Source organism: Lactuca saligna, chromosome 5 (genome assembly GCF_052625555.1).
Source record: "Lactuca saligna cultivar CGN05327 chromosome 5, ASM5262555v1, whole genome shotgun sequence".
Classification (NCBI taxonomy): domain Eukaryota; kingdom Viridiplantae; phylum Streptophyta; class Magnoliopsida; order Asterales; family Asteraceae; genus Lactuca; species Lactuca saligna.
In genome coordinates, this window is record NC_136421.1 from 143,349,579 (window position 1) to 143,363,072 (window position 13,494).

The 13,494-nt window shown below is 34.2% G+C and overlaps 1 protein-coding gene across 2 annotated transcripts; it reads left to right on the forward strand.

The window, feature by feature from the left end:
- Positions 1 to 1,540: 1,540 nt before the first annotated feature.
- Positions 1,541 to 7,288, forward strand: LOC144997032 (acylamino-acid-releasing enzyme-like). Of its 2 annotated transcripts, XM_078956849.1 has the most exons (18): positions 1,541 to 1,744; positions 2,233 to 2,386; positions 2,477 to 2,786; positions 2,865 to 3,089; positions 3,266 to 3,541; positions 3,614 to 3,749; positions 3,842 to 3,993; positions 4,084 to 4,166; positions 4,284 to 4,405; positions 4,542 to 4,620; positions 4,763 to 4,940; positions 5,092 to 5,152; positions 5,411 to 5,533; positions 6,040 to 6,237; positions 6,343 to 6,411; positions 6,514 to 6,590; positions 6,692 to 6,751; positions 7,010 to 7,288. In XM_078956849.1, exons 2-18 carry the CDS (start codon positions 2,245 to 2,247, stop codon positions 7,014 to 7,016), a joined length of 2,298 nt encoding a protein of 765 aa, XP_078812975.1. In that variant the 5' UTR covers positions 1,541 to 1,744; positions 2,233 to 2,244; the 3' UTR covers positions 7,017 to 7,288. The 2 variants fall into 2 exon arrangements, with proteins under 2 accessions (XP_078812975.1, XP_078812976.1); XM_078956850.1 differs by lacking the exon at positions 7,010 to 7,288 and having other exon boundaries at positions 6,692 to 6,755.
- Positions 7,289 to 13,494: the final 6,206 nt, after the last annotated feature.

Below are 13,494 nucleotides of genomic sequence, written 5' to 3' on the forward strand. Positions count from 1 at the left end.
CAATTTCTAATTAAATACTAATTAAATAATATGATTTCCAATTAATATATTATTCTTATAATATATTAATAAATCATTAAATAACCTCTCTCTCCAAAGTCATCCTGTCATGTTGCTATGGTGAAAACAACCCAAAAGGACCATGCTACTATCAGATCAAGTACATACCAATTATAGTTATGGACTTAAACACCTAATCCAACAAAGATAGGATACAAAAAAAGAAGAAATGAGATTAGAAGCTCATGCAAGAGTCTCAAAACCTAACCATACTTCAGATCCTATACTTCTTTCATCAACGAGACATTGGAGATCCATAAAGTTGGCAACTTTATGGACCCCAAACTCTATAGCAACCTAAACATAAAAGATAATGCAAAAAACCTAGATCTAAGCATATTGACTCATAAAGCATTGAACTTGGAAACTCACAGGGGTCTAAAAGGTGTAAAGATGACTGATTGTGAGTCTCGGATGTTGAGATGGTGTCATAGACGCTCTTCCTTTTTTTCTTCTTTGCTGGAAATCACCACAAATGAGCTCAAAATCAACTATGGGGTGTTAGGGTTTCAAGGGGGAGTATTAGGAGGTGATGGAGGCTGAGGGCAGGCTAACCCTAGCTCTCACTTCCTTTAAATACGGGAAAACTCATGAAAATTAGAACTTGTCTCGCAACCGGTCTTACGTCATGACCTATACATGGTCACATCGTGAGTATTGGAGATGCGTGTTTTCTCTTCCATCGAGGTCATGTCGTGACACATAAGTGCTCACGTCTTGACCTGTGTTAAACTCCAAGAAAAATATTTGAAGATTTAGAAAAACGTTTACCTAAATTTTGGTGTTACAAATGTTCAAAGAAGTATATATGCAAGAACCAAAAATCATGAATATATTCAACAAACGATCCCTTGGCAATTAAGGCACTTTGTGTTCTCAAAATCACATTAGTTTATCTGGCTTTGCATTCCACACTTCCAAACTCATTTTAAAGTTGTTTCCTTAATGGAAAATATGATTATAATAGAACTAATACATATTTATACATAACATTATGGTTTGTATGTAAAAATCTTTGTATTTATAAAAAAAATATGATTTTTAAATTAAAAAATGTATTTATATGGTTTCAAATATAAAAAATATATTTATATAGTTTGAACTTTGAAATGAAAAAATAATCAACATTGAACAAAATTGGAAAAAATAATGATGGATTTAGAACAAAAAAAAATGTTAAACTTGAAAAAAAAAATAAAAAAATTTAATGTCAAATTTGAAAAAAATGAAAACATAATGTTTATTTTTATTTTTCAATTTTAACGGTCCGCATGACACGATCATTTAAATTGAGGTGTCATAGTGTCATGCTAATATCCAACCAACCAAATTCACAGGTAAATAATCCTAATTGTAACAAACCAGAAAGAATATGGTCAAATTAGAAAAAAATAATAATAATAATAATAACAAATGTCAGAATCATATATTTTCATATAACTTAGCTGACTTTTCGTGGTATTTTGCTAGTAAAGTACCAGTTCTTAAAATTAACACTGCATTTCATCTCGACATGGAACTACTTTAATCAGCATTTTGTCTCCGCATGAAGGAAATACTTGGCAGTTAGGAGCAGGATGGAATATAGTGAGCGATGCTGACGATGCTGCCATTTCTGATCAACGTTCCATTTTCAGTTCCACCTTCTTCTTCTTCTTCTTCTTCTTCGTACTTCTTTATCACCGTAAGTTGCCTCTACCTCTATCCGCTTCACCATGTGCGTTTCCCCCATTATTTATGCTTTTGTGTGTCACTAGATTACTCAATTCTTTTAATCCAGACGACTGTGTGGTTTGATTGAAGCTCCATGTATATGTTTGATCAATTCCCTGGAATTCGTGCTTGCTTTTGCAATACATCTAAAAACATCAATTTCCTCTCCCTCTTTCTGATTCATTTTAATGGAGTTCCATCTTAATTCATCTAACTAGTGTTTTACTTCTTCGAGTGAAGTAAAGAGTCTTAGCGTTGACTTCAGAATTTACATAAGTATTAAAAACAGATGACTGTTAATCGTCCATATGCACGAGTGTAAATTTTCTTTCTTCCGAATTAGTTCACTTGTGTAAATTTCCTTTAAGTTAGGGTTTTTTGTTTAATCAACCTTGTTAATTTATCCTTTGCATTTGGTCTGAAAACTTCGTCTTCTCCTTATCGTTTTCATCTGTTTAGTGTTCTGAGTAGATGGATGGCTCCGAGGTTGGTGAAGTTGCAGTCAATCTAGATGCCTTCACCCAGGGAGAATACGCTTCTCAATCGAAAATATACAAAGAATTCGCAACCTTGTCTACCATTGACAAAGCATGGACCTTCAAGTCTTCCAATGGTATACAAATTGCTAGTTATTACACACGATAAAGTCAAAAGCGACTTCAATTTTACTTCTTATCGACTCACTGCCTAAAATATTCTGCAGGTTTGGGGACTCAAACTATGTTTTCACTTACCCAACCAAATCTTTTATCAAACAAGAAGAAGAAACTTATGTTACCAAGTTTCATCTCTGAAGATTCTGATAGCACTTTACATGTTCAATGGTCGCCATTTCCAATTGAAATCACAGGTGCATCTGTAATGGTTCCCTCTCCATCAGGGAAAAAGCTTCTTGTGATACGAAACCCTGAAAACGATTCACCCTCTCAGTTTGAAATTTGGGGTAAATTTCAATTAGAGAAGGAGATTCGTGTTCCTCAATCTGTCCATGGTTCTGTGTATTCAGATGGATGGTAATTTTTTCTGCATCAATCTTTCAAATTTGAAAAAAAAAAGTATAGATTATAGAATCATAGCTTCTGATGAATCAGGTTTGAGGGAATTTCATGGAGCCCAGATGAAAGTCTCATTGCTTATGTGGCAGAGGAATCGGGTTTCCACAAACCAACATTTAACAATTCGGGTTACAAAAAGGATGTGGGTCCCACTGATAAAGATTATAATAGCTGGAAAGGTCAAGGGGATTGGGAAGAAGACTGGGGTGAAGCCTATTCTGGAAAAAAGCATCCTGCTTTGTTTGTGATTAATATCAACAGGTTAGACAATTTCCTATTTTTTCCATAGACATTCTATATTGAACAATAACATGGCATATAAAGTTATTAACTTTTGCCATGTCATCATAGTCCAAATCATCATGTTACATTGCTATTTCTTACATTTTTCCCTAAAAAATTTATTATCTTTATTCTTTTTTGGTTTGTTATTACAGTGGAGAGGTTTGTGCTGTAGACATTGGAAGTTCATTGAGTGTAGGACAAGTTGTGTGGGGCCCACCAACAAAAGGGTCCCATCAATATCTGGTTTTTGTTGGGTGGCCTTTAAGCAATAGGAAATTTGGAATGAAGTATTGCACTAATAGACCTTGTTCCTTATATGCTGTAAAAGCTCCATTATTTGGATTAAAACTCAAAGAGAATGCTACAAATAATGTATCATTGATCAATTTGAGTGAAGCCACAAGTAGTGCTTTTCTTCCAAGATTCACGTAAGTGTGTGTGTGTGTGTGCTTGAAAATTTACATAATTGGATCAATAACTTTATGTTTTTCACTTTTCAGTCCAGATGGAAAGTTTCTTGTGTTTTTATCTGCTAAAAGTGCTGTAGATTCTGGATCACATAATGCTACAAACTCTCTTCATAAAATCGAATGGAATAGTGAAGGAGAACCACATCCTGCTAAGATCATTGATGTGGTGTGATTTGAGAACAAAATGATTTATTAATCTTGAAACATAAATTTTATAAATTTCAAACTTACTAAGTAGAAACATTTGATTTTTTTTAGGTTCCTGTTGTGATGTGTCATGAGGATGATTGTTTTCCTGGGATTTACTGTTTTGATATGATTAGTAAACCATGGCTTTCAGATGGATTTACAATGATCTTTTCTTCCATTTGGGGAAGTAAAGAAGTCATACTTTCTGTAAATATGCTAAGGTATATTAAATATAATATAATCAATGGGTATTTTTTTTTCAATTGCATTATAGATTCTCTAATTGGGATTTTTCATTACTTTATTTTCAGTGGGAAAGTTTCAAGAATCACTCCTATTGATTCAAATCATTCATGGAGTTTACTTTCAGTTGATGGAAACAACATCCTTGCTTGTAATATATATAAACCTAATCTTTTGTATTATTCCATTGAGAATTTTATATGTTACATGATAATTTATGAAGTATAAGAGAACAAAAAACTGTGGTGACTTTTTTTTCGTTTTGAAGTATGTAGCAGCCCTATAGATGTACCTCAGATCAAATATGGTAGTCTAACTAAAGACAAATCAAAAGATGCCACCTGGCACTGGCGGGATGTTTCAAGCCCAATATCTGAATGTCAAGAGAAAGTATGTTCATGTTCATGTTCATGTTATGTCCTTTATGAAGCTCTTTTGGAACTTGAATACAACAAGATGTATTTCTACCTATTAATATTTAAACAAAAAAGAAAAAAAAAAACGTTTTTTTGTATGATCTAAACAGGTAAAATCTTTACTTTCACCCCTTGAATTTGAGATATTGAAGATACCCATCAAGAGTGTCTCCAACAATCTAACAAAAGGTATTAAGGAGGCTTTCACATAACTCTTGACTATTTACAAATTTGTCCCCATTTACTTTTTCATAAATAAATGAAACCTAAGAAACAGTCTTGTTTGATTTGCATTAAATCTAATTACAGATTATAACTTAATCTAATTTAGGAGCATGCAAACCTTTTGATGCTATATTTGTGTCCTCAAAATTAAAGCATGATCATACGTGTAATCCATTAACTGTAATCCTTCATGGGGGCCCACAAGATGTTTCATTAACAAGCTTCTCCAAGTCATCTGCTTTTCTTGCTTCAATTGGCTTTAGCTTGTTAGTTGTGAATTACAGGCAAGTTTTTTCTTCCATTTATTTGTGTAATTTTGGAATGCTATAACAAACAAATAAATGAAAGTACTACTAACAAAAATAGTAAAGGGCAAATTGGTCATTTCATGTATATTGGAAGCATTTCCTTAAACTATTATCAATGTTCTTACAGAGGTTCACTTGGATTTGGTGAGGAAGCATTGCAATCACTTCCAGGAAAAGTCGGATCACAGGTGCCTTTTTTTTACATATACATAAAGATTTCAACATCATTTTAGTAAAGGGCAAATTGGTCAATTCATATATAACTTCTTTTTAGTTGTGGTCCAAAAAGAAGTTTGTTGCATTTTTCATCCCCGTTTCACTGGTTCTTAACGTTTTTCTTTGGCATCTAATTTAGCAACCCGTTTGTTAACTTTATGAAAATGACCATTTTGCCCTTGTCTCTCCCGTCATGTCTTTATCTTAAAAAAAAATTGTTTTGTATGAAGGATGTAAACGATGTCCTTTCAGCTATAGATCATGTGATTGATATGAGGCTTGCAAATCCTTTGAAAATAACTGTGGTTGGTTTATCACATGGTGGTTTCTTAGCTTCACACTTGATTGGACAGGTATTAAAGTGGGCCCTTCTTCTATATATTGATTTGTTTATTATAAATTCAACCCAATTATAGGGGTTCATTAATCTCATAAATGACCATATATTTTGTGTTTTTTTTTTTTTTCCGGATTAAACCTCAAATCTTTATTTTTTTCCTGAATGCATTTTTTCATTTTTTTCGATCTGACCCTTTTAGTCATTTTTTTTTCCGAAAAAAGTTGTAAAATATGAGGGTTTTTTCCCGGAAAAAAAAACTAAAAAAGGTGAGGATTGATTCGGAAACATTTAGAAGGTTGAGTGCTTTTACGGGAAAAGGGTTAATCTCAAATTTACTTTTTGCCTGAAAAAGACCTTGTATTTTTTCATTTTTTCTGAAAAAGCCCTCAACTTTGTATTTTTTTTTTTTCCGAAAAAAACCCTCAACCTTCTAAACGCTTCCAAATAACCCCTCAACTTTTTTATTATTTCTCGAAAACACCCCCACATTTTATAATTTTTTTGGCTATTATTATACAGGCACCCGATAAATTTGTTGCAGCTTGTGTGAGGAACCCTGTGTGTAATCTTGGTTTAATGGTGGGGACATCAGATATTCCAGATTGGTGCTTTGTGGAATCATTTGGAAATGAGGGGCTTTCTTTATATACTGAAGCCCCTTCATCTGAACTCCTATCTTTTTTTCATGAAAAATCACCCATTTCACATGTGTCAAAGGTATAATGCATTTACATATTATATTACAACATTGTAAATGGGAATAACCTTATTTGTCTTTTGGTTTTATTTGATTTAATTTGCTTTTTTTTTTTTTTTTTCAAGGTGAAAACTCCTACACTATTCCTCTTAAGTGCTAAAGATATCCGTGTTCCAGTTACAAATGGATTGCAAGTGAGTATTATTATTGATCTTCATTTTATAAAATAGGGTTAAATTGCAAGAAACAATAACATACTTTTATTATTTGTTTGAAATGTTTAAATATATGTAAAGTTTGCAAGGGCATTAAAGGAAAAAGGAGTTCCATTGAAAGTGATTGTTTTTCCTCAAGATATACATCCTATTAACAGGTGAACATTTCCTTCAACTCTTCTATACTTAGATGCAAGAAATAGCAATGTAATTTGAAAAATCTTTTTATTTAATTATTTATTATTTTTTTGTATTGTAGACCACAATCAGATTTTGAAAGCTTTGTTAACATTGGAGTTTGGTTCAAGAAGTATTGCAGGTAACATCACTTTTATATAGTTCAGGGGCCTGTGTGACACTTTTACAAAAGTTGGGTTACTTAATTAACATTATCCATTTGTTAATCATTCTTACCAACTATAGAATATGGTGTTATTTTTTTTTTTTGATTTGTTTGGAATTATGATGATTGGTTGAAATAAACAATAACATTGTGATCCTTGTGTTAAACAGATTTATATATAAATAAAATGAACGTGGGTTCTAATATTTTAATGCTCTGCTAAATTTGTCATAGGGACTAAAAGTGAAAAGATCACCAAACACCGAGAATGTATAGCTGAGCTAAGTTGCAACGCTTATTTTGCAAAGTAAGAAATAAGGAAGGGTAGAAGAGCAAATAAATGAGATTTTGGGCACCAAAAATTGAAAGAAGAAAGGGTAGCAGAGCAATTTCTAAAAAAAAATATCATAGTAATAAATGTTGTAAAACTTAAGTTGAACATTTATCTTATATTTTATAAACATTTGTTGTGAGTTTAAGTTTGTAATAACTACAATGTTAATATTGTTTAAATCTGTTGTTTTTATATTTGGTAATAGAGTAGCACATAGTGGATTTTTAGATCTATGTTTAATTAACATGGTAACTCTTTACGTCTTATATAGGTTGACGTTGAAAGGGGAAATATTATATTAGCCCAATGAATTTGTCACGTTTGGTTTAAAAGATCATTAATTTATTTTTTTGTTCCAAAAAGGTAATGAAGTCCTGTATGATCGTTTTAAAATGTCATTTAACCCTTTACATTAGGTTTTAGTGACACGAATGAAAAATCTCGATGATGTGGACTTACATGCAGGATACATTAAAGCCGACTTGGACCATTACGTGGCACGAACAGTACAACCTTTGAGGAGCAAGGGTTCTTAGGTGGCTTGTGGTCCCCTATATATAATCGTATTCCCCTTTTAGGTTAAACATCCTTACATTGTCAACAGTTGTCTAGCCTTTTCCGTCCTATCTTTATAACTTTCATTCCTCTCGACGATCATGGCGTCAGTAGGTAGCTTTTCCTACGGAGGATTCCATGCGTCAGACTTAGACATCCCCACTGAATACAAGTTATTGTCGATGGAGATGCATGTCGAAATGGAAAAACATGAGAAACGACATCAACCAAAAGCTCCTCGAAATAAGGGACCAGATGGCGGTGATGCAGAGAAGGTTCAATTTCAGTCAATGGATTTTGATTGTTGGAGTGGGTGTTGTTTTGAGCTGGGTTAATCGATCCTCGAAGTAGTGTGGGTATGTGGTCCACCATAATCCTTTTGTGGATGTCGTATTTGGTACTAATGTTAGTTGGGTTCTCTTGGTTTCGGTGGTAATGATGTTAGTTGGTTTAGTATATGTAATGTTGGTTAATTTAGGTGTTTGTTTGACTTATTTTAAGGGTTTTGTTGGTTTCATGGGATTAAAGTTCTTCAATGGTGTTTTGGGGGTATCGATTACCCGATTACCCCGATTATTGTTCATGAACCAGTTTATTGTACCAAAGACGTGGTTGTAATGGTATTGTTGTTGAATATTAATGAAAAATATTTCTTGTTATATTCTAAATTTTTTATTATTATTGACAAATCAAAAATAGTTACAGCAATGGTAGATATGTGTTGTGTTTAAGCTTTCGTTTTAATGTTAAAGATTGTTTTTAGTTGGATGATAGTACAATACTTGTCAATTGATAAAGTACAAACCAAAGTACAATGCTATTTTATGTGCATTCTTAGGTGCAAAATTGAGTTGTGTTTTGATTGGTTTGGATTGTTGTTAGTTAGTTGAATGAAAGTAGAATAATTGTTAACATACAAAGTTCCCACCAAAGTACAATTCTATTTAAGGTGCATTCTTAGGTGCAAAATCAAGTTGTGTTTTTGATGTTATTTCGATACTAAAATTTGTATTTTGATAGATGAAAGTACATTAGGATGGTACCTACTTTTGTGTACACATAGTACAAACCAAAGTACAATGTTATTTTATGTACTTGTCATCATTCAAAGTACAATGATATTTTTAGTCCTTAGTTGTAATTGTAACGACCGAAAAATCCAACCAATTTAAATTTTTCAAAAACAACCCGATTTCATTAAATTATTACAAAAAGGTTTTCAATACAAATCATTTGGAGTATTCCCAGAATCACATTACTACAAAATCATGAGGAGCGGTACGATCACGCCTTTGCCTTGCCACGGTCTCCTGAAGAACCTGAAAAACATTAAACCACAACTGTAAGCCCGAAAGCTTAGTGAGATACCCCCAAAATACCAACCACATATACCATACACATATCATGCTATCTCATAACGAATCAGAGAACAGTCATGCATATCGGGTCTACTGTGGGACTAGTCAGCCTTGTCGGGCCTTCAGTCCATCGGGTCCATCCTCCGAGTCCAATCATGTCCCTCGAGTCTACAGTGTGGTTGGTCCGCCCGCACTGGGCCTTCAACTCACCTGGTCCACTCTCTGAGTCCAATAATGTCCTTCGAGTCTGCAGTGTGGTTGGTCCGCCCGCACCGAGCCTTCAACCCACTTGGTCCACTCTCTGAGTCTACAGTATGACTGGTCTGCCCGCGCTGGGCCTTCAGTCGGCCTGGTCCACTCTCCGAGCCTCGGCACATCTGGTCCGCCCTCGTGGGGCCTACAGCCTATCCGGACCGCTCGCTGGGCCTTTGGAATAACCAGTCCGCCCTGGGTATCTTGGCTTACAGCACGAAGCAGGACCCGCCTCAACCCAACTCCAGTCCAAACAACCATGTGCACATAAACATACAATCACATAACAATTCATATTCAGGCAAACCGATCTAGCAGATCACATAACACAACATACTCTAACAGGATACCGACCTAACCGGTCACTAGCATAGCCTCACCCTACATACCAGGATACCGACCTTAACCAGGTCTCTAATGAATACCATCCTAACTACCAGGATGCAAACATATCAAAGCAATAACATAACAACAGATACCCGTATCTCAATCCGATAAAAGGGCCGGCCTTGGTGCCTTAGACCCTGTTGATATAGTGAGGATAACTCACCTCGAAACTGCCGGCTGAAAGGATAAGATCCCGCTGCTCCAAACTCCGACACGAACTCTTCCACTGAACACCATGTTGGATTAATGTCTAAGTCCATAACTATAATTGGTAAGACTTGACCCGACCCGGCATGGTCCATTTGGGTTGCATACCATCATGCACTTGGATAGACTATAATGAGAGAAATAAAACACTTATGGTTATTAATATATTATAAGTTCTAGTATATTAATAATAAGAATAATAAGATTATTTAATTAGTATTGATCAAGAATTAATCTAGGATTAATTAAGTGATCAAAAGAAGACTAATTAAATATATGGGTTGATTGTGTAAATCATCCATACTTGTATAGTGGGCTAATGCTCCATGGATTATCTAGTTTGGCCAAAACCCATATGATGCTCCATGGATGCTCCATGGTATATTTGAACCCATGGATCCAAGGAAATGGAAAGTCATGACAATTAGAGTTTACCCTAATTGTATAACTATATAAGCATCTTATTCTTGAGGAAAAATCGGCCACTAGTGAGAGTAAGAAAGGGCTAGCCGATTTCATGAAGTGTAGAATTCTCTCTAAGTTATTCTAAGTGTTTTGATGATTGTGAACCATTTGAGGTGTCACACTTGGGGCACTAGGCACTCAAGCTTCATGAAGACAAGCACCATCAAAGAGGTATGTATTCTATCTTGTTATATTGATAATTCTGTATGCTAGATTAGGATAATACCTTGGACGTTCATATTTGCATGTATAATAGAGAAAACATAGATCCAAGGTATTTAGGGTTGCATGTACACTTAGGAGTGTTAGAATGCTCATAACCCAATAGTGGTATCAGAGCCTAGGCTTGTTTTCTTGTTATACTTGCAATAGAAGCTGAAAAATCGAGTTTTGTTGCTGTCTACCCAGCAGACTCGCCGAGTCCATGAAGGGACTCGACGAGTCCAAGGCAAAATGCATCCAACTCGCCGAGTTATGTTCATGCACTCGACGAGTTGGACCCCAGACAACATACTTTCGAGGTTTTTGGCTAGAAATGGACTAGGAACATTACCCTAAGTTGTTTTTGAACTTATAAACTTGTTTTTTAATGTGGTAATGTTCATGCTAATCCATTTTTAAAGATAATTGTCAATAGATTCATGTTTTGTATTAGTTTAAGGTTTAGACTAATTACATGAAAAAGTTTGATTTGAATTATCTTGTTCTTATGAGTTGCTTAGATTAATAGAAAAGTTAATTGAAATAGTTGTTTTCAATCCATTTTAATCTAAGAGTTGAGTATAAAATGTGTTTGTGTAACTTGTCCTCAAGTTACATGAAGAGTCACATTAAAGACTCATAAAACTCATAAAGTTGGCAAAGGTTACAAAAATGAAGAGTCTAGTTCTAATTAATTGGAGTTATGACTCCATAATTTGTCCTCAAGTTATGGAGGACCAAGAATCTCTTCATTAAATAAATAAAAAAAAATAATGTAACCTTAATTAATTCCATAAGTTATAAAAATAAAGAAAAGTTAATTCTTTTATTAGTTTAAAGTCTTCCATAAGTTATGGAACTTGAAGAGTTTTTGGATTAAAACTACTTTAAACACATAAGTTATGGAATTAATTAGTTTTGAATAGTTTCAAAACTTGCCCTCAAGTTTTGGACTTTGTAAAGTTTTCTCTTATGAATACTTTAATTCCAAGTTAGCCCTTAGAATTTTAAAAGTTAAAATTCAACCCTTATACTTTATAATATTATAAGTTAATAATATATATATATATATATATATATATGTATAAGAGTAAAGTCGGTCCTACCGCTAGTACGCCTCATTCACGAAGCCGGTCTATAAGGTGGGTATAAGGTTGTTGCCTATAAAATGACAACTTAATGGGTGTCCACTCTCACCCACCGCTTGCTTGACTGGTGGAGGGTCGTTAGTCGAACGGGTTTGACATGACTATAATTCTCCCTTCATTAAAAGTATTAATGATAAATACTAAGTAACTAAACTCTTTAAAAATACCCAATCTTAGTTACTTAGGAAAATGTGAATAAGGTGCTAATCCATGAAATTACACTTTGCACTTTGTTTAAGTCGGTTAGTGGAGCGTGTGTGGTTAACTGGCACACTAACTTGGACTTAACAAGGTAGGTAAAGGGTGACTTAATATTTATCATAGTATCGATGGAGCGTGTGTGGTTAACCGGCACATCGATTGAGGGGTAATTTATTAAGGGTACCAAGTAATTTGCATGGTTACTTCACACCTTGTTTTGTGATCCTCGGCATCCTAGTCACAAAACCTGAATGGCACACTCGAGATTGAAACATGCCATTGAACAGTTCAATGAATCTCAAAAGATCTAGGAGTTTCAAAACCAATTAAAACCTAATAATACATTTCGTTTATCTTGGTGGAAATTGGTGAATCGTCATTCACCTACCTTCAAATTGTTTTATAGCTTGGATTACGGCATACCTCTTCTAAGTTATAAAATAGTCTGTTGGGTCCTAGCCTTAATATTTCATATTGGGTGTCATATTAAGGACTTTAAATCAACTATCTTGAATATCTCCCAAAACATGTCTGGTTTAGACATTTATGATCTTCCCAAATCTCTTGAAACAAGCTTTCCTAAATGAAGATGATATCATACTTCTTTCACCTCCTCCAATTATTCTCCCTACCCTACAAGTTCTTGAAAAGTTTAAGGTCACTCAAGCCCTATTGGCAAGGCAAGGTCTAGGTGTGATCACATCTTGGAGATGTAGTCACATATTGACAAGCCGGGAGAGAAGGGTGTCAAAGTCTTGAGAAAGTTGGTGGTTCAACTACTTTCTAAGTCACATAGTGAGTTCTTTTGGAACACCTATGAAACAGACTATGACAAGACCCTTAATGATCTTATCTATTGTTAAGATCAACTTCCTGAAACTTTATGGACATTGACAATGGTGACACTGGAAATACAAAAAAAGCATTCTCTTCCCAATGGAAAGGGATCGGCCATAGTCAACTCGGTTGAACAAATGGTAAAGAGAAAAGCTAAGTCTGTGATAGTCCCGTGTACCATTATCAAATGGTCCATATGTTTATATTGCCAAAGAAAGGGTCATTATTTGCGAAGCTGCCAAATTTACCTAAGGATGTTAAAGTCAATAAGATTGACTCTACTTCAGGTAAAGTCCACTAATCTAACTCTGTTAAGTTTCTATTCTGAGATTCCGGATACATGATGTGACTGGGTCACATGGTAATGTTTTAAGAATCAAAGAAAAGTAAAGGAACTTAAAGAAAGAATATGTTGAATCTGATGGCATAGATGGATTTCTATCGCGTAGTTTGAAAGTCGGATTCTTGAGCTACTTCTTAGGGGTTATGAGATATTGCTAAGGAATAGATAACAACAAGTTTTCATATGGATTGTAAGGATAAGTTTTTCCGCATAGTTTTGAAAATAAAAGAAAAATTTTGATTTTATTTATTTTAAAAATATCCTTACAATGGCATTTGAGGAAAAATTGTTGCTTATATGATTCCATCAATAGCAAGAGTGGAAATATGAAATTGATTCCTTCATTTGTGGTAATGTCTAAATTTACCAAATAAGGAAAGATTCTCATCACCAAGTCTCAATTGGACCGAAACTTGGAATCATGCAAGTTG